This window comes from Pygoscelis adeliae, unplaced genomic scaffold (assembly GCF_000699105.1).
Source record: "Pygoscelis adeliae isolate BGI_AS28 unplaced genomic scaffold, ASM69910v1 Scaffold65, whole genome shotgun sequence".
Taxonomy (NCBI): Eukaryota; Metazoa; Chordata; class Aves; order Sphenisciformes; family Spheniscidae; genus Pygoscelis; species Pygoscelis adeliae.
Window position 1 is genome coordinate 2,361,871 of NW_008824864.1, and position 19,852 is coordinate 2,381,722.

At 35.1% G+C, this 19,852-nt stretch overlaps 1 protein-coding gene across 3 annotated transcripts in view; it reads right to left on the minus strand.

Moving 5' to 3' along the window:
- The window catches only part of CCDC91 (coiled-coil domain containing 91), a 167,056-nt gene that overhangs the window by 17,527 nt on the left and 129,677 nt on the right, over positions 1-19,852 (minus strand). For all 3 annotated transcript variants that reach the window (XM_009324345.1, XM_009324346.1, XM_009324344.1), the window contains one exon: positions 17,551-17,664. In XM_009324345.1, the coding sequence (XP_009322620.1) occupies positions 17,551-17,664 (114 nt within the window). The remainder of the gene's footprint in view (positions 1-17,550; positions 17,665-19,852) is intronic.

Consider the following 19,852-nt stretch of genomic DNA (forward strand, 5'->3'; position numbering starts at 1 on the left):
TTGAGTTTGCCCACCGCAGTCTTGTTTTCAGCTTTGGCTGCTGGCACTTCAGCCTGCAATTGAGGCCTTGCATCAAACGCCAAGCCAAACATTCAGGAACAAGAATGGTAATGACACCCTATTTTGTTCTAAGTCATATTAAAATATAGCAAGTATTAAAAAAAAAAAAATCACTCATTTGAGATTAATAACTTAAAAGAAACTGATTTTCATAACCTTTCCCGCTTGCACTTGCCTTCAAATAATAAACCTTCAGAAGAAAGCTGTGCTTGATGCTTGAAATCAAGCACACTTGCAAAACAATAACATATCAAAATTCTGAAAATAACTGGCTAACACTGAAGGGTATAAGTTTTACCTACAGGAGTTCAAAAGTGAATTCTCTGGTTTTGATGCATGATTTTGCAAGTGACAACACAAATGGATCAATAAATGAAAGTCACCAATCTGTAACACAAGTTGTTCAAGAAGGGTCCTTCCTATTGACAGTGATAAGATATACTAATATCATAATTCTGCTCCTGAAACATTTCATACCAGCATCTGTTTAAGTTCTCTCTCTTATACCCGCCTTCTCTTCCTAAACATGCTGCATTCAAGGTGACAGTGTGCTGCTCCAGCTATCAGTTTTTTTTCCTCTCTCTTCTGAGACTCCAGCAGTAGCCTTCTGTAATCTCACAATGTAGGTGGATCGAGAGTACCAGATAAAATGTATGCTATATCCTCTGCCCCATGTAAGGAATTTGGTTCTCTTGCTCAAGAAGGGAATGGCCAGTCCTACCTATCCTACCCTCAGCTTCTGTAATGCCACATGGTGCATGGATACTATCCCCTATATGGGAAAACGCAGTTTGGATCTACGTGGGATGTATGGAACATCTTATATAAACACTGCTCTAGTACACTTCTCCCAGATGGGAATCTGGGTTGCAAATTAATCTGACTCAAAGAGTAGACTGTAGATGTCACTCAAAGCAGTGATTAAAGACAGCTTACCTGCCACTGGAGAAATGGAAAATGTGAAGAATGTGAAGTTACCAATTTACCAAGGAGACAGAGGAAAGGGTGTGCCAGGACTTCTAGCAGGACGCATTAGGAAATGTTCCGCTGCTAATGCACAGTGGTCACTTGAAGAATATGAGATTGTGATATACTCTAGACTTCTACCCAGTATACTGAGTGAATTCCAAGCTGGTTTTTTGTCTTTATTTTGAAAAGTAATGATTAAAATCAGCTCCGCAATATGAATGACAGAGTGTGACCAAGTAGGTGCCAATTCATGGCCTAGCCTACTTCACTGTGCAGAAACCCGCCGCTTTTATTTGCACGCTTCCTGGATTTCGGTCTAAAAGCATTGGATAAGCAGATGCTGTGTGCTTGTCATGCCTTTCCTGAAGTAAATAATTGGAAAGAAGGCAGAGTGCTGGATCCTTAATACTGTTCTAAGCTATAGCTGAAAGGGGTTGGCAGCAAACACTTTTTAACCATGCAAGCACATCAGTACTCAGCGTGAACCACATCAGCACTTTTCTTGGAACCATAAAGTCAACTATATATTTTAAAAACCTGCAGCATTAAAACATGTAAAGGGAGAACTTTTAGTCTGATTTGTTTAAGAAAAACTTCATTGACCATTTTCTGTGATAATTTTGATGGATGAATAACAGAGCAACTATGTAGAGGTACACGTATCTTCTCATATGGCCAGCCTTTAGGAATGAATTACGGGCAGTTCGTCAAACAATTTGAACAACCCAAAGGAATTTGCTGCCTTTCCTCAACAGCGTGGGTAAATCTAATTAATGTGAATGTTTATCCTGAACTTCAAGCATTCTCTTGCAGTCTTTACCTTGAATAACTGAATGCAAGATATTAGTTTTCATCAAAAAATCTTATCTTAAAATATTAAAAAATGAGCAACCTTGTAGACAGAGGCATCTTTCTCCATATATTCCAAAACTCACTCTCTCTGAAAAAGTTTGAGATGTCTTGTCAAAAAATGTTGCCATCATCACTATCTCAATTTTTTTTTTTTAAACTGATGAATGTTATTTCAAAAAACAGCTTAGCCCTTAGAAGATTCCCTAACAAACTCTGGCCTGTGCCAGTATTAGTAAAATGTGCTGATAAGGAAGACCCACTCTTCCCCAGGGAGTATGAACTGAGATAGGAAGTAAGCAAATCTGAAAATCTAATTTACAAACAAAGAATGAGTGGGCATTTATACTTAATGTCTAAAAGATTATTTTGAGAGTGATTTTTATGTAAGGTATAATTTATTTAGTATCAGGAGAAATACCAGCACTTTTTTCAGTTTTAAGTCTTTCATTACCTTTTCTCTTTTCTATTATTTTACTTTACTAATGAAAGTGAATTAACATTGGTTAATTCTTTGGTCCTGGATCTAAACAAAGTTAAAAATGGAAAATCAGAATTGAAAATACTTGTAATAACTTGTTTCATAGTAAAAACATGCAAATTTTACATAATAAAGGCACAAAAATATTCACTGCTCTGCTTTGTTGGACAAGTTCACAATTGTCAATTAAAAGCCAAATACAGTAACCCCAACCCACAAAGTAAGTTACTTTTTGCAAACCTAAAACAAGATTGTTTGACATAACCATGACAATATCTGGCCATTCATATTTGACTTTAGAGACTTTGTATGTTCTTTAGCAAATCACTACCCTTAATAGACCACGCTTTTCTGAACTGACTGATGATTCAGTATGCCAACCAACATCACCTTTAATTTTTAAAGGCCTGATTTTGTTTTGTTAACGAAACATTTAACAAAGTTTCTGAAGTCAGAAACTGAAATCTTAACTGGAGATCTTGGTCTGAACACTAAATACATGATAAGTTTTCTGCATGGAATGTTTGTCTTTGTCCATTTCTATTATCTTTATTGCTATTAGTTAGCCTGTTTCCTTTATTGCTTTTGTAAAGAAATCCTCTTCCTTCTTGTTCGCTCTCCTTTCTGCACTGTTACGCAATTTTATTTATTGGGGAAATTCTGTGTCTTAAGCAGTAAAAATAAGACTTGTAGTTCCAGACACAGTATTAATAGAATCACCTGCCTATAATAACCTCACTCAGATTTTAGAACAGTTACATGATGTTGACAGTACACATAGAGAATAATTAATAAAAACATGTAATTGATCCTTGGGTTTAGATTTTTTTTTTAATAGAATACTTCAGTATTGTTTTGAAAATACTAGATACTTCTCAATATTAGACTCCTCTAGAACTCCAGGTCTTTTAAATTTTTTCTGATCTACAAGCAATAAAAACAATTATCTGTGGTGCCAGCAAACAACAAGTATTGAACATAAACTACTTTTACACTCTTTTTTATAAGCATATGACTCAAATAATAGCCAGGTGATGGGAGTTGAGAATGCAGATAGCTTTGCAGAATATCCAGCCGCCCACACATTTCTGATTTGAAAGAATACAATAAAGATATTGTCTGTGAACACTGCAAAGAAAATACTTCACATATTAGGAAAAAAAATCTACATAGATAACAGGGGTTATAGCAATTGTAACATAGATCACCTTCCACAACCTATACTGGTAAAGATGCTTTCAAGACAGATTTTATAGACTTTGTAGCTGATGTACAAAATCAAGGGTAAAAAAAAAAATCAGTTCTAGAAGCACATTCAGGATAAATCAAATCTGTATGACTATATGTAATTATGAAATGTAACACATGGAACTTAAAAAAACTGAAATGGGATTTTGTACCACAACCAAACCCAAAAAACAGTGTACCAGATAGAAGACTACTCAAAAGGCCAAAACAAAGGTCTAGTTGTTTTCTTCAGACAAAATAAACGTACAAAATACACTCCACAAATCTGGTACATTATTAGAAATAACCCTGATACACAAGAATGGCCATGGAGGAAATTAGGGGTGTTAATCTGACTTACTCGTAGATATTTCCTGCTGTCTTGTGTATAACTTGATCACTATTTTTCTTCTTTTAAAAAGCCTTGTGACTACAATTCAACTGCGCACAGAATGAAATGCACAATTCCCTCTCCTAATGTTAAATACTTGTTTCTTTCCAGAATAATCCCACTGAAACTAGGCAAATGTATGACTTGCATGTTAAGGTACAGCCCAAGATGAGCTGACCCTCTATAAATGTGTGTTATTAGGGTAAACTCTAGTATTTTCCAAATATTCCAAGTCTTTTTCAGAAAAAAGCGAAAGTTTTTCCAGTTCTTCTAGTTACATGGTAAATAGCTAAGCTGACTGTCCTAGCACATACGAAGCCCCCATAGAGGTAACCTCCCACGCATCCTGCTGGCTGGACAAATCCGCACAGAAAGCACCTGGTCAGGGAAGCAGGAAATGGGCCTGGAATTCTAGTTTCCAAAAGTAATTGTATTATTACCAAATTAAAGGAGTAAATTTCTCTATACAAAGCCAGAAGAGAAACTTGCCAGCTTTTTCTTCACTTTACAGTAAGACAGACATGGCTTATACCAGCTTGCCAGTGATTCTTAATTATAAATAAAATACTGTTATTGAAACAGGTCCTTAGTTTCCATAATATCGGAAAAAATGATCTATGAAATACTAAACCCCAAAAAATATCTCATTTGGATATTCGGAATTCTGAAGTGTGCACTTATATTTTGGTAAATATTAGTCAGAGAAACGCAATGTTTAGTTATGCTTTCTTCTAAAGGTTATGAGGCACAGCTGCACAAATCATATGGGAACACACAGTAGTACAGTGAATTTCATTACGATGGTTATATCTTTGCTCCCAGCTTCTGTCCCTTAAATCGAGATGGGAGTGCATTTGTGACAAGTGCCTGTGTCTTTCAGGCAAACATGGGCTGCATAAAAACAAGTCTGTCATTCAAATATTTACTCAAGTCCTAACACAAAAGCTTTCCCCTGTAGGCCAAAATATGCCCTTTAAAGTCAATGAGAGCTGTGTAGCAGACAAGATGTGACTGCTTAATATAATTAGTTTTGTTGTCAGAAAACAAGCAGTAAGTTTTCCTGAAGGAAGATGAATGTCAACGTAAATAGGAAAAATTAAAATTTGCTTGCTGGCTGGCTATGTGGGTAGTAGTTCAGGAATTACAAATGTAAGAAATGTTTACTCTAAGTACTTATTTCATGAGTAAAACTTTGTCATTTAGAAAGTTTCTTTAAATAACCTATTCAGCACAAGATTTATTTGGTAGAAAACTTTCTCTGTTGTGGCTTACTTTCTCCTGTGTATGCCAACTACAAGAATTCATTGTTTTCTCTGCACAGCTAATGGCCACAAAAATTAAAAAGTACATAAATAATAGGCACAATAGTCAAGTACTGCATTTTTGTCTGCTATAAACATGCAAACTATAACACATTGGATGAAAACTTTTTGAAGCACTCAATAGCAATGAATAGGCAGTAAATTACTGATCTATGAGAGATATAAACAACTTTCAATCCGTAGCACTGACAATAAAAATACTGGAATTGGACAACAGAGTACTTTTGTAGACCTCCATTCCACAAAAGTTCCTAACATTTGTGTGATTTTAAGAGTTAACAATGTCTAGTTTTTAACAAAAGGCAAACAACATTTGCAGATTATGTAGAAGCCTGAACACTGTCCAAGTTTGAAAAAAATATGAAGTAGAGCAAAGAATTTCCTGACCTTTCTAACAACAAATAACTGGAAACAGATCTTAGTTTGAAGTACAGTAGTGACCAATTAATTGCTTTGATCATTATAATTTTTATAAGACTCCTGGAAATATTCTGTTTTTTACTTTTATTGACTTCAGCCTTACTCAGTTTCTGGATAGTTTACAAGGACACCGTCAACATGAAAAATCACATTTCTGTCTGAAGGTTTCGTATCTATTTGTAAGCAACCCCTAAGGTGACTAAAAATGAAGTGCATTTGTAAAAACAACTCAAAACACTATGTTATTTCTCTGTTTGCCTACTTTTCACTTACTGAACATGAGTGAAGGAACAACAGGAGACTGGAAGGTGAATTTTCTTACTTTTCTCGGTTCAGCGCGAGTCAAAAGAGTGGCTAATTGCTGCACAATATATCAGTTATATTCTTCCTTTCCTAGCTCTACATCTTCACTGATGAGGCAGGTATTTTAGAAGTTGTGAGACCTTACTTAGTCTGAGGTAGCCACTGGCAGAGAGGCAGGCATACATAAAACAGGTAAGAAGCAAGTATGATGGTGATATTCTTGAACTTTCTCACACAACAGGGAGTGGTAGATATTACGAGGAACTAAAACTCAGCCTGAACTCTCTGAGTGGCACTCTAGTCTGCATAGATGTCTTCTCTGACAAACAGACATATACTTGCTTAAGTCAGTATTACACAGCAACTTGAAATTGGTAAAACTCAAATGATCTGATGTCCTGAGTTAGGAGCCCAGAAGAGCAGATTCTTCGAGTGACTGCTCTCCAGGGGGAAGATATCCTTTGGGAGCATAAATATTCCTTGGGTCCACCTTCTGCTGTCATAATAAAAGAATTTTGCTGCTTTTATTTTTTTTCCCTTGTTCCTTCTAAGGAAAACTCAATGCAGCACTGTATATTTTCCTCTGAGTAAGGCTGCCTTCTGTGCAACTTTCGCATCTCAGAACGGAACTGTATTTTTTCAGTTGTAGCACTTAGCTCATAATGAAAGTAATTTTGAAAGTAGCTCCTGGGAGGTCTTTTTTACCCTAAAAAAATCCTCATTATTTTCCACCAAAAGAAACTGGTGTAATGCATGACAGCTATATAGCTTGTGGGATCCACAGCATGGGTAGCATGAACAGGGAACCAAACAGCGATAACTACAGCAAGCTCCACTTGCTGCTGCAGCTGCTGACCAAAAAAAGACTACAGTAGTGAGACTGACAACTTGGAATAATACCAAGTGCATTTATTAATCTACTCTTGCTATGGCTCTGTATCTTCCACTGAAAATACATGGAGTATACAGAGAGTAAAATTATTGAATTCATAGGAACACTCATGTTAATCGTCCCAAACACAAGTGCATAGTGTTGGTCAGAGATGTTATCTTCTGTTTCAAAGTAAATCTCATTTACATTGCCTAAAAAGATGTATGTTTAATGAAAAAATGTATTCCAGGAAAATATAATATCTAAAACAGGCTGTCGAACTGAAAAGCTTTTGACATCGTTATTTGTTTTCATTCCTAAAAATGTTTACAGAAATGCTTTAAAGTAACATTTGACTCTCCTGACCTGGATGATGTGCTGAAGGCATGCATATCACAAGTAGTTTTTACTTTTAAGTACCAGGTTTTAATTTAATAATTTCATTTTAAAAAAGTCTTAATGAAGCCCACGTATGTATTACTTCATGACAAGAAAGCATAATGGATTTATTAAGAGCTTGGTTCTCCAAGCTTCCTGAGACAATTAAAAGCAGACATATTTGGAATTAGACCTTGAGTCATAATTTAATTTTTAGCATCCTACCACTTTCTACAAATCCTTCTTTTTTTTTCTTTTCTGGTAGACACAGAAGAGTTGATTGCACATATGCCAAAATAAGAACTCTGATCAGAAATGTCCATATTTAGTACCGAGGCAACGAATGGTACACGAGCCACAGGTAGGTCCTACAAATGTGGTAGCTGCTGCTTCTGCCACTACACTGGTCCCCTTGAGGAAATGGAAAACAACCAAGTGCCTCCTTTTGTACTTCCCCATGATGTAGCACACAGCCAGCGGATTTGGCATTTCTTACAGACATTACCTTGATTGGTTTTTTTAGAAAAAGATAGAGTCGCATAATACTCTCTATTCACTTTGTTTTCAAAACAACAACATAAGAATAGGCTGTATGCAACATGTCAATACATGTCAGACCAATATCCATCTAGCGCAGCATCTGTCTTTACCAGAGGCAAACATCAAGTACGTAGAAAAGAGTTTAAAGGAGAAGCATGCACTGAATCAATTTCTACCTTAGCCAGAGCAAAATATGATTGAATTTAACAGCTACCGATGGAATTTTCTTCCAATAAATTTGTCTAGTCTTTTGTTTGTTTGTTTTTTTAAAAAGAATCATTTAGGCTTTTAGCATCTACAACATCTGGTGGCAAGGAGTTCCATATTATGGGAAGAAGTATATCTTCTTGCTTGTTTTGCAGGTGACGTCTTCTAACTGTATTTACTAGACCATTTTATAATCATCAATGTCATATTTTAAGTATTGTTAATTACAGGATTTTATGAATTAATTGCATGATGCAGTGTTCAAATGCAAACGTGTTTGCATGGAAACAGAATGAACTGTGTGATTAGAAGACTCTTCTGTATTGAACAAGTTAGAAGATAGCAGTTTTGAGGCTTCTAGTAAAGTAAGATCACAGGAACTTCTTGGAACAGACATAATACAGCACCTAGCTTAAGGGACAAACACTTCTGTTGAGTTGGGGTTGTTCAGCCTAGAGAAGAGAAGGCTTTGTGGAGACCTTATTGCAGTCTATCAGTACTTAAAGGGGGCTTATAAAAAAGATGGTGGCAAACTTTTTAGCAGGGCCTGTTGTGACAGGACAAGGGGGAATGGCTTTAAACTAAAGGGGGGTAGATTTAGACTAGATAGAAGGAAGAAATTTTTTATGCTGAGTGTGGTGAAGCACTGGAGCAGGTTGCCCAGAGAGGTGGTGGATGTCCCATCCCTGGAAACATTCAAGGTCAGGTTGGACGGGGCTCTGAGCAACCTGATCTAGTTGAAGATGTCCCTGCTCATTGCAGGGGGCGATTGGACTAGATGACCTTTAAAGGTCCCTTCCAACCCAAACTATTCTATGATTCTGAATGTTTGTATTCTTCCTTGGTTTTTATAAAGAATACTTTTACAACATGATAGAACAAAACCTATCAACATGATGAAGGAAAATTCAACCATGTCCACAAAGCAAGTAAAAAAAAATGTGTAACTTTTACTTAAGTGTTTCAACTACACAAAAGAGCAGGTCAAATACAAAGTAGGGGGTAAACCCAAGACATGCTCTTGTGTACTGCTTCTTCATGAAATATGCAGAAAACAAAACTGTATGATGATACTTTTTTTTTAAAACAAGAAATTTTAAACAATAAAATTGAAACTAATGGAAAATATTAACTTGCATTTTTGCAAGTGCCAAACATCTGTTTCAGAGAAAACCCACTTCAATTATTTATTTGACACTACTGGAAATAATTATTTTAAAACACAAAATGCACAGTACTGCAGACATTAAAAAGTCAACCACAGGAATGGGAAAAAAAATTAAGCACAAAGAGAAAACAGTGCATAAATGTCTTGCACAAAATCTAGTATGAATAAGGAACTATAAAGAGAAAAAAGTCCAAGTAATTAAATTATTTAAAATGTCAAATGACCCTACAGTAAAAACCCCAAAACGGATAACTCAAAGAGTAAGAATTCCTGTAAATAACTAGGAAAATTCAATTAAAGTTCTACATTCCAAGATAAAGCTAACATTTTTGAGGCACTTGTATTCACACTAAAATCAAATGGGACTTCCACTGTTTATTTAAAGGAGCATTGGATAAAGCTCCTTATGCAAAAAGGGTCATAATGATTGATGATTACAATTCATTGATGATTACAGAAAGAATTTCCAAACAATTCTATATGCAAAAATAAAACACTAAAGCCACATTACAGAAAAGAACAAAACTTAGAAGGGCAAAAACCTCTCAACTTTGTGACTACGTTTTAATCACTCTGTATAGATGCAGAACAAACTAACACAAAATGACTACTACTGTTTTATTTTGTCTCCTAATACATTTACAGATATATACAATGGACAGAAATACCAACTATCGGGAAAGTAATAACTGCACTGCTAGGACTCAATGACCCTCTACTGAAGAAAGCAGTAAAGAAGCAGAAGGGAGAAGTGGTTGACCTTGTGACCAAAGGACTAGGCTAGAAAACACGTTAGGCAAAAAAAAGGCCCACGCTGCCAAGGATCATCCTGGCCCCTACAGTATCTCCATATGAATGGCATATTTATGAACTGATGGATTCCTAATACAGCTCATGCCATAAATTGGAAAAGGATTACTCTAAGTGCTTCAAAATGACAATTCTATGACAACTTGGGGAAAGGAATTATATGTAACGGCAAAAGATTGGTTTGATAACCCGAAAAGTCCATTCCAGTCCTATAACCTTCCTATTCCAGAAAATCTAGTTATAAATAAAAGTGCTTTCAGAAGCCAATGTGCAAAATCAGAGATTCTGACACAGAATTAACAGAACCCCCACAACCATCTCTGCATGTTTTTTAAACAAACCCTGGACTTGTGAAATATCATATTTTAGTCAATAATTACTAAATTGCTGGGGCAATTTTTGTGGTGTATGGCTAAGCCATGCATTCTTGCTTCAGTTCTCACTGATGAAAGACTAATGAGAGACTGTGTTAGAAACTTTAAGTTCTCTTTTCAATCCTGAGATGTAAAAACTTGTCTCCTAATTTTTAGGTTAGACTGTTTCAGAACATGTACTTTATACCTGTCAGAACAAAGATGGTTTGAATTTGACCTTAAAAATCAAACTTCGTATTTCCTACTATTCCTCCACTCCCCTACAAGATTTTAAGTTTACTAATCTTCATCAGGAATGTGTAGTAAAAATAAATAAATAAATAAATAAATAAATAAATAGTAGACTTATACTGGCAATAGTTCTACCACAGATATATTTTTACTGGACTCATTTGGTACTTCCTGATTTTGAGAAACAACTGAATTGGTCTTATATTGTTTGTTTTTTAAGTACACAATACTGCCAGAAAAATGAAGCCTGCCTGCATCTCAGTTGTCAATCTTAAAATATGATACACCCTCCTTAGAATTAATAAATTTAACAAAAATTGTAACTTACCTGCATGCAAAACCATAACTGGTCTTTTCCTGGAACTCACCAAGTTTACATTCGTAGTTTGAGACTTGAACTAAAAGCAGCAATTTAAACATTAAATATATAGCAGTTAATTGAGTGTGAGACCACTTCTAGATTTTGTCTGATACTGAAATAATTTTTATGCCAAAACTTTACAGTTCATGCCATCTGAAGTAAACCGGATCAATTACAGTGCATAAAATAAAGTATGCAAACATATTTTTGCAGTATCAGGTCTACAAGGGTATTTTCCACTGGATAGTCCATTTGGACAACTAGACCAAAAGGTAACAGGTAATTTACTTTTCTTTCATGTTTATTGCAGGGGAATACAGCATGAGTTTTTTTCCCTAGCTACTGTACAGCAGACCTTTGGCTCATGATAAGTTTAATGATACTACTATATGCAACCAACAGGAAAGAAAAACAAAAAATCTACAGAAGCTAATTAAGTATAAATATTAATAATATACTGAATGCCCATCTTTTTCTTTGTTCTATATGCAGTTATGGTATATAAAGACTCAAATAAATTAGAAAAGGAATGTATAGGCAGTTGGATTAGATGATCATTGTAGGTCCCTTCCAACTGAAATATTCTATTCTATTCTATAATTCATATGGAAATATTTACTTCCCAGTATGTTTTACTGCTGGAATGCAGTCAGATCCATGCACTATTTCATCTGCTAGAAACACAAAATGTTGTGTGACTACCTAGCTAAAATATTAAAAAAAAAATAAATCCCCACTTACTAGTTATTGGCATTGAAGATCTCAACTATTTCATCTGAAAACACTGAATAGATCGAAATTCACTGAATTCAGTCTTTTTCAGACTTTCTGAACTACTTAAAAATTGTTTTTATTAAGTTGCTTTTCTTGCTTTCTAACTGCAAATTAATTAAAAATATCATCTCAGCCAGTCATACAAAATGTTACTATCTTTCAGGAATTGTCTTCACAGAACAGCAGGCACTAAACTCAACTGTGTAAAAAGAAAAATCTGTAGTTCCACATTGTGAATACAAAGAAAAGGCCGAAACATGGCCTTTAGGAATGCCTTCATTACTTCAAAATAAGATTAAGAAGCACGTGAGATTAATATACTCCAATACTGATTTTATTTTATTCAGATACTACTTTCTTGTTATTTTACAACTTATTTCAAGCTTATTTCCTGTTGAGAAATCAAGTTACTCCCATAAATCAGCTGGCTTGGCTTCTCTCAGACCAATGGATTTTGAAAATTCACCTTTACTACCTTATAACAATTGCTATCTTCCACTCTACAGCTTCATGGACTGGTGCATCTGGTGCAGGCTGCACCTCATTTTCTTCACATCTTGGATCAGTGAAAGGAGACAGAGCGTAACCAAACGACTAGGGCAAAGGTGTTGTCCAAACCTTACTTTACACAGGAAGCTAACATACTTCTCTTGTTCTTCCACTCACATATTTGGAATACTTTTAACATACCTCCAAAATTTCAGTGAATCTTGTAACTACATTGCACACAGGAGCAAACACAAACATGAAAGTTCTTGCACTTTGGGACGAAGCTATGTTTATATTCACATAATTCAGCGCTAGCAAACTGAAGCAAAGAGTGTTCAGTGAATGGGCCAAAGCCCCACATGAAGTCCATACAAACTGGAGCATGGATGGGCCTAGCCTGTCTTTATATTCCTAACAGAACATCATGTACCCATTAATCGAGTCTTTAACCAAAAATATTACAAAAGCAATACAGTTCTATAGGTCAGTGGTAGGGCACTGCTATGGCTCTGTCTCATAGTCCAGGGATCACAGTTTGGGAATTGTAATACTAGGCCATAGTTTACATGCCATTAGACTCTACTACTTGCCCTGATCTCCAGGTAATAAATACAAATATGAACGTATACACACACATACATGTAAGAGCCTACATACAGGCACGCAAATATATGCTACCACATCAGCATGATGTTTTAGCAAAACAAAACTGCTAACCCTTAAAAAAAAACTAGAGCTGTTTCACGTAATAACAGGGAACCCCTACACATACATTCAGTATAAAAACAAACACTAGCATTTTTAAAGAATTAATGCAAAAAGCTGGTAAATGCTTCCCAGTCCAATCAGTAACACAGGCACCGTGAGCCTCAATGGCTGTCCTATGTGATTTATTATATCTTGGGGCACTTAATGTGCTGGGGCCTGTCGCAGTACTGGCTGTTTTCAGAGCAGTCAGATGACCAAAGACCACAATGCAGGGCCAGAGATTATAGGATTATGAACATCAGGCAACAAAAGACAATACCAACAAGTGAGTTAGTGAATCTTGAGCTTACATCAAAATGGATAGACTTTGGATACTCACAGACAAGTGCTTCCTTACTCTTTACTCAACTCACTCTAACCAAACTGAAAGATTTTGCTTACCTCTACACCCATGTCTCATGGATATAGGTGACACACAATACTGTGCTGTATCCATGCACTGGGTACAAACCAAGAACAACAACATCTATTTTTAAGACAAAAGTGAAAGTAGCGCCTTGCCATTTAATCGTACTTCAGCGCCTATCTCCTTTTTACCTGTGTGCTACACTTCACCTCACTCCCCTCATTTCCCACCCCACTAGCAGGAAGGTAAAGCATTGTTTTGCCTTCCTGATACTTACACGCAAAAAAGGACATATGAATATTACAAGGTCAAATACACCTTCAGGCAATTAATAAAGATAATTTTCTGGACATAATGTGGATGTACCTTCGCTGGAGAAAGCAAGTCTGGCTAAAAGGTATAGCAAGTGTATTCAAATTTGACTCAGAGAGTTCTTCAAGGTGTTATGAATGTTTATATAAACCTCTACAAGTTCGATAGCTATGGAAGATGTCTTTGAACAGATATGACAGTCTTATTCTATTTCAGTTTTGAAGGATGCTTTGGAATGGTGGTGGTTATGAAATAATCATGAAATAATAAAGAGTCAAATTCCTGATTCAAATTTCCTTCACATCTAAGATATCCAGATTCTTAAGATGTTACCTGCGGCAACATAAAAAACATTTTTCTAGTATAAAATTCTTCATTTAATATAGAACAGAGAAAATAAAACTAAGATTGAAGTGCATAAGTTGAACTGTTGCAAATATAGTGCTATATATCTTTAAAAACTTGGGATTATATTTGAAGTATGAAAAAGGCATAACCACAACGTATTGCCCATCTTTCATTTTTTGTGTGAAAATATATGTTGCCATTACAGTTTCTTTTTTTTTTTTGCTTTAGTTTGCAGTGTCCTTTAATCAAAGGTGAAGAATTGCCAACAAATTCTCCACTAGCTTTAGAGACTTTGTTTGGCTTGAATACAGAGCAAGTTATGTTTGTTCTTGTCTTATGTTGGGCATTTTAGCATGATGATATTGTTCCATTGCTTTCCACTTCCTTCTCTTAATTTTGATCTTACCAACCTCTCATTTTTATTACTTCAAAAAAAATGCATTGAAGTTTGCTTGTTTGCGCATGAGAAAATATGAACAGAGAGACTATAAATCACTTTTTGTTTCACTCATACTGAATGTGACTCATTTGTAGGTAGCAATGTCAAACGTGTAAAACTACTTAGTTCAACTCTGAGTTATTTATCTGTGAAAGGCTTTGAAATATGGTGGATCTATAAACACTATATAAAATTTTATGCATATGACATCCAATTATTTAGATAAGAATTTTATCAAAGGCAGGGCATTTAGTTTCCTCAGCTCTGAAGAATTCCCATTGAAAGCTTACTGATCAGGAAAGAAAAGGGTTGAAAAATGCTGTGTAGGGACAAAGGAACATCAATTACTTGCTTTTCGCTAAGTAAATTTCTACTAATTCAAATAATCCCATGCATATGTCCCATATACTAAGTGACTGTTAAACTGTACATAGGTTGCTGATATGCTGGATTCAGGGTTGGCAAGTCTCTGAACACTTAAATCGTATAGACTTGGCTCTCAAAAGTAACTACTATTTTAGCACTAGCATAGCTAGCATATAACTGAAGTCAGTTTTGGAATTGCAACAGGAGATTTCTATGGTTTACTTTCAATGTATATATTATGTTCACACAAATGATTTCTACAAATAATTATCAGATCAATCTATTTTTAAAAAGAAAGACTCATTCACAATCAATTCTTTCTAGCTCAAAGTAAATATTTACTATTATATATAGTACAGTATAATGCTGGACTACATTTATAATGTACTGCAAAACTTGTGGGGTTGCCAGATCCAACTTTCATAAACTGTTATAGAAATTCTTCTAAGAATCCAAGTACAAATACAACTGTAAATGCTCATTAATATTTTAAAATATTCATAGCAAATACGTAACTGGCCAAATACGCAACTGATTTTCTTAAACTGATATCACAACTATTATACTTTTAGTAAAAGAAAACTCTAATAGAATAAATGACTAAGCAAGTTACAAGCTACTCTGAAAACTGGTATATACTACATTTACCATGAGGGATGAAATGTACTTTGTACTATTACAAAATAATCTGGATAAGAATCTGTTTATGAGTTTTTTCCTGAAGCACTTAACCACTGCTAACCAAGTACAAATACTGTTGTGTCCATGTCCCGTGGTTTGAAGGATTCTACAACCTTATTTTCAAAACAATGATGAAACATATACGGTGTACACTACCTTTGCAAGTGTGTAACTGAGAGTCTCCCTGCCACTCAAAGAAAAAAAACCATCACTGAATCTCAGCCAGGAAAGCAAGGCATTTTCCCTGAGTTCTTTCTAGGAATTCCTTCCATAAGCTGCTACTTTTTAGTATAGTTCATAAAGTATATTTATTACTCTGACAGGTGCATGGACCTTTAACCAAGGTCCATTTACTCTACCTCTTATGTAATCATATTAAAGCTATTATGCCAAATGATTTGGAGTTAAAAACATCTTCCACTCTCAACTTAAATACAGACAAGACTTTATAAATCTTATGCCAGAAAAAGCTAGCTGTCCTTACATATGATTTTTTTTTTTTTTTTGCAAATGAATGGAATTGTGTCAATTGATCAATAAGGGAAAAAAGTTGACTGAAATACTTTGATATTCAAGAACTCTATGGAATGAATGGAAATGATGGTCCTACTAGATAAACAAAAGAGGATTTTGTGTCTTTGAAGATGATATTTTCATTGTTTCACTGATTTGTGAAAACGTCACAAGGACAAGACAGACTAACAGTAGTCAGACAATGCAATAATGGCAATGAGCTCCAACAGTGCATAGGTGGAAAGAAAATGGAAGAAAGTCTCTCTTCCTGATGCAAATGGAAATCTAAGAGATTAAGGACAGATGAGTTGCTACTGAAGTGCCTGCAGGAAATTACTGTCAATTCAAAATGGGGTGATCTAGCTGTCAACAGTGAGGAGTCTGCATTAGATGGACTAGCTGATCTGCACTAGCGATCCTATTGACCAATTTATTTATGATACTTATTTTAATAGTAGACCTATTTTCACTTTCCCCACAGCTTATCCTTTGTAAATGACCAACTTCAGGTATAAACAAGCTCAAACATCTTTATGGATCATGTTTTCCCTGGACATCTGTTTAAATGTCTTTGCCAATAAGACCCATACTGCTAAATGTAACACTTCTCCATGCACAGCACAATGGAAGAGAGCTCATCCAATAGTAATCTTAACTAGTATTAGAGTGAAACTTCTGAAGTTAAATCCTATTTCCCATAATACTATTCAGCCCATAAAAGCAGGGAATAGAAGAGGCCAAACACATTATTTCTACTTCCTTCTCAGGACAATATTACCAATTAGATTCAAGCTTAGTGATTTTGTTTATTAAGAATACAGAAATAACTGAATTTGATCTCGGGCTGCTACTGCCATATGAAAGAGTTTTTTTAAATTATTTTTTTTGTTTTTATTTTTATAAAGAGCCTCAAAGGGGAGAAGTGTGTTAATTTTTTTCTCCTCCTACCGAAAGCGAATTAAACTGTCTTTTAAGTTACATTTTACTGTTTATGAACAACCATTAAACTGTAACTATATAGCATTAACAGCATACCTGAAACCAAATTTCAGAACATTACAACATTTCATAACAAGACCAGTGCACTGGCTATAAATCATGCTCAATAGAATACCAATATATTTTCAGGCTGTCATATAATATGGGTTGAGAGGAAAAGCTAATGGCCTTTGTGTGCATGCAAACTGCACAATAAAGTTCATTTGTGAACATAAAATAGCATCTGTTATTGATACAGAAATACTTTCAATGAACTGAACTCAGATCACAATTTGAATTTGACAGACTGCATTTATGCTCCATCTTTAAGTTACTGTAATAAGAAATACTTCAACCAATGTATTCCATTTGGCTTGTGATGAACTTAAAATTCTACAAATATACATGAAGAAATATATCATAGCAACAGATTGTTTGAAAAAAGGAGTGACAAATCTGAAGACATAGCTCCCGATTCTATTTTCTTGTGCATTTTAAGACAGGTTTCAGGATTAATAAGCTTCACCAATTTCTCACTGCATGAAGTGAAACCCATTAGCCACTGGTAACTCACCCTTTTCTGCTCTTTAATATATTCCATCAGTTCCTCTCTTGTCCTTTTCACTGCTTCTTCGATTGCCTTTTCACTTCGTTTTTGCTCTTCCATTAAGGCTTCCTTGACCATTTCCTTTTTAAAAAGGAAACATGTAAGTGTAAATATTAAAAGTATTTCACAAATGTAATACAGATCATCCCTTTCCTTCCTACTAAAATTTTATCTTGACCACACTCCTTTCTCAATGATAGTTATCCTAAACGTATGCAATATCTTTACAAAAATTTATAAATTCCGTACTTTGATCACTAAAGGGCCTAAAGAAGAACGAAATAATCACTTTAAAGCTGTATTAATAGATACATAATGTTTCCTGAGAGCAGAAGAAAAGGAAGCAATACAGGTATTACAAGAACAGAATAGAAAAGTTCCAGTTGGAAGGGACCAACAACAGTCATCTGGTCCAACTGCCTGAGCGTATCAGGGCTGACCAAAAGTTAAAGCAAATTAAGGGCATTGTCCAAATGCCTCTTAAACACTGACAGGCTGGGGGCATTGAACACCTCTCTAGGAAGCCTGTTCCAGTGTTTGACCACCCTCTCAGTAAAGACATGTTTCCTAATGTCAAGTCTGAACCTCCCCTGGCGCAGCTTTCATCCATTCCCACAGGTCCTGGCACTGGATCCCAGGGAGAAGAGATCAGCACCTCCCTCTCCACTTCCCCTCCTCAGGAAGCTGTAGAGAGCAGTGAGGTTGCCCCTCAGCCTCCTTCTCTCCATATTGCGTGGCTGTTCAGAACATACATAAGTGCTGTTCAAACATCACAATAACCAGAGTCCTAATGACAATGAATTTGTTTCCAAACCTTGGAAAATGCCAGGGTCATTCTGTACAGAGCAGTAAAATGCAACAATGGACACCCACCCCCTACGTTAGCATTACCCTACAACAAATCTGATTCAGTACTAGAAATGCATCACAGTAGAGAAACCAGGAACCACTTCTTAAAACATAGGATAGCTTAATTTGTTTTTTTTTTATTTAATTATTCACAGGCTTTCAGGCTCTGGTCAAAATGACTGAGTCTACCTTGTACATACACTGGCAGGCTTAGAAGAAATCAATTACTTTGGTGCAGTACTTAAAGCATTTGATTTAAAGTATTCAGTTAAAGCACCATACTTATTTATATGGGAATAATGACTAAGATAAGGAGAAATACATAACTTTACAATGTTTGTGAGATATACTGACAAGCATTTTATTGCTTTGTTTACTAATTAAGAAACATTTGTCAACCTTTGTGACACCTGCTTTAAATACAGAATCTCAGAATGCTAACTTATGCATTCTTGGTGCTTTACAATTGTGTCTTCTTTGCAGAAAGTATTTTTGCAGGAACTCAATGGTTTTGAATGGATTCACTCTGGAGAACAGGTGGAATTCTGAGGTTTTGGAAGAAGATGATATTTATGAAGTTACATAATTCATCTGTATGTATGAGTGGTATTTTACCATATGCTATTAGTGTACAAAATGAAGAATACCACCACAGAATTGGACCAAACCCCATTTTTTTTAAAGACTCTTCAGTGGAAATGTTTCAACTGAAAAAGAAAGTGTTATTTCTTACCTTTAGCTATTTACTCCTTTTCAGCCAAAACTGAATAGTTTCTGCAAAACTATACTTTTGCTATCTTTATAACAGAAAAAGTATAAAATCCCAAATTTGAAATGTGCAACTATGTAGCCCCCACTGTTCTGGAATACAGCAAATATGAAAACTGTAGTTGTGAAAAGTGATTATAATTTTTTTCTATTTTAATTCAGTTTACCAAAGAAAAATCCTGAGACAAAGGTCTCTCTCACTGCAGAACTCTGGCAAGACTAACAGAAATATACATATTATAGAAATATGCTGTTCTTGTAATTACATTCTCATGCCAGCTTAATTTGTCAAACGGTCCCAAAATACTGTCTTGTATTAGAATGAAAAAAAATCCCATCATTTACCTCACTAAACTCTCAAAAGCAAATTCAAGAACTGATAAGGTGCTATATCTTAATATGTAAAAAATTTTACATCAATAAAATAGTTACAATCAATTAAAGTATGTTAACTTTTCTTGGTGTAATGCTACTTGAAAGACTACATAAACAAAAGTCCAAATAAAAATACATTTAAATTCTACAAGTCTATTAAAAAAATGCAAGAAAACAGAAACCACTAGGAATACTTTTATGGAGGACCATTTTATTACACCAAGATTATAACAGAAAAAATGAAATTGGAAAGAATTCTTTTCCATTTACAATGGCA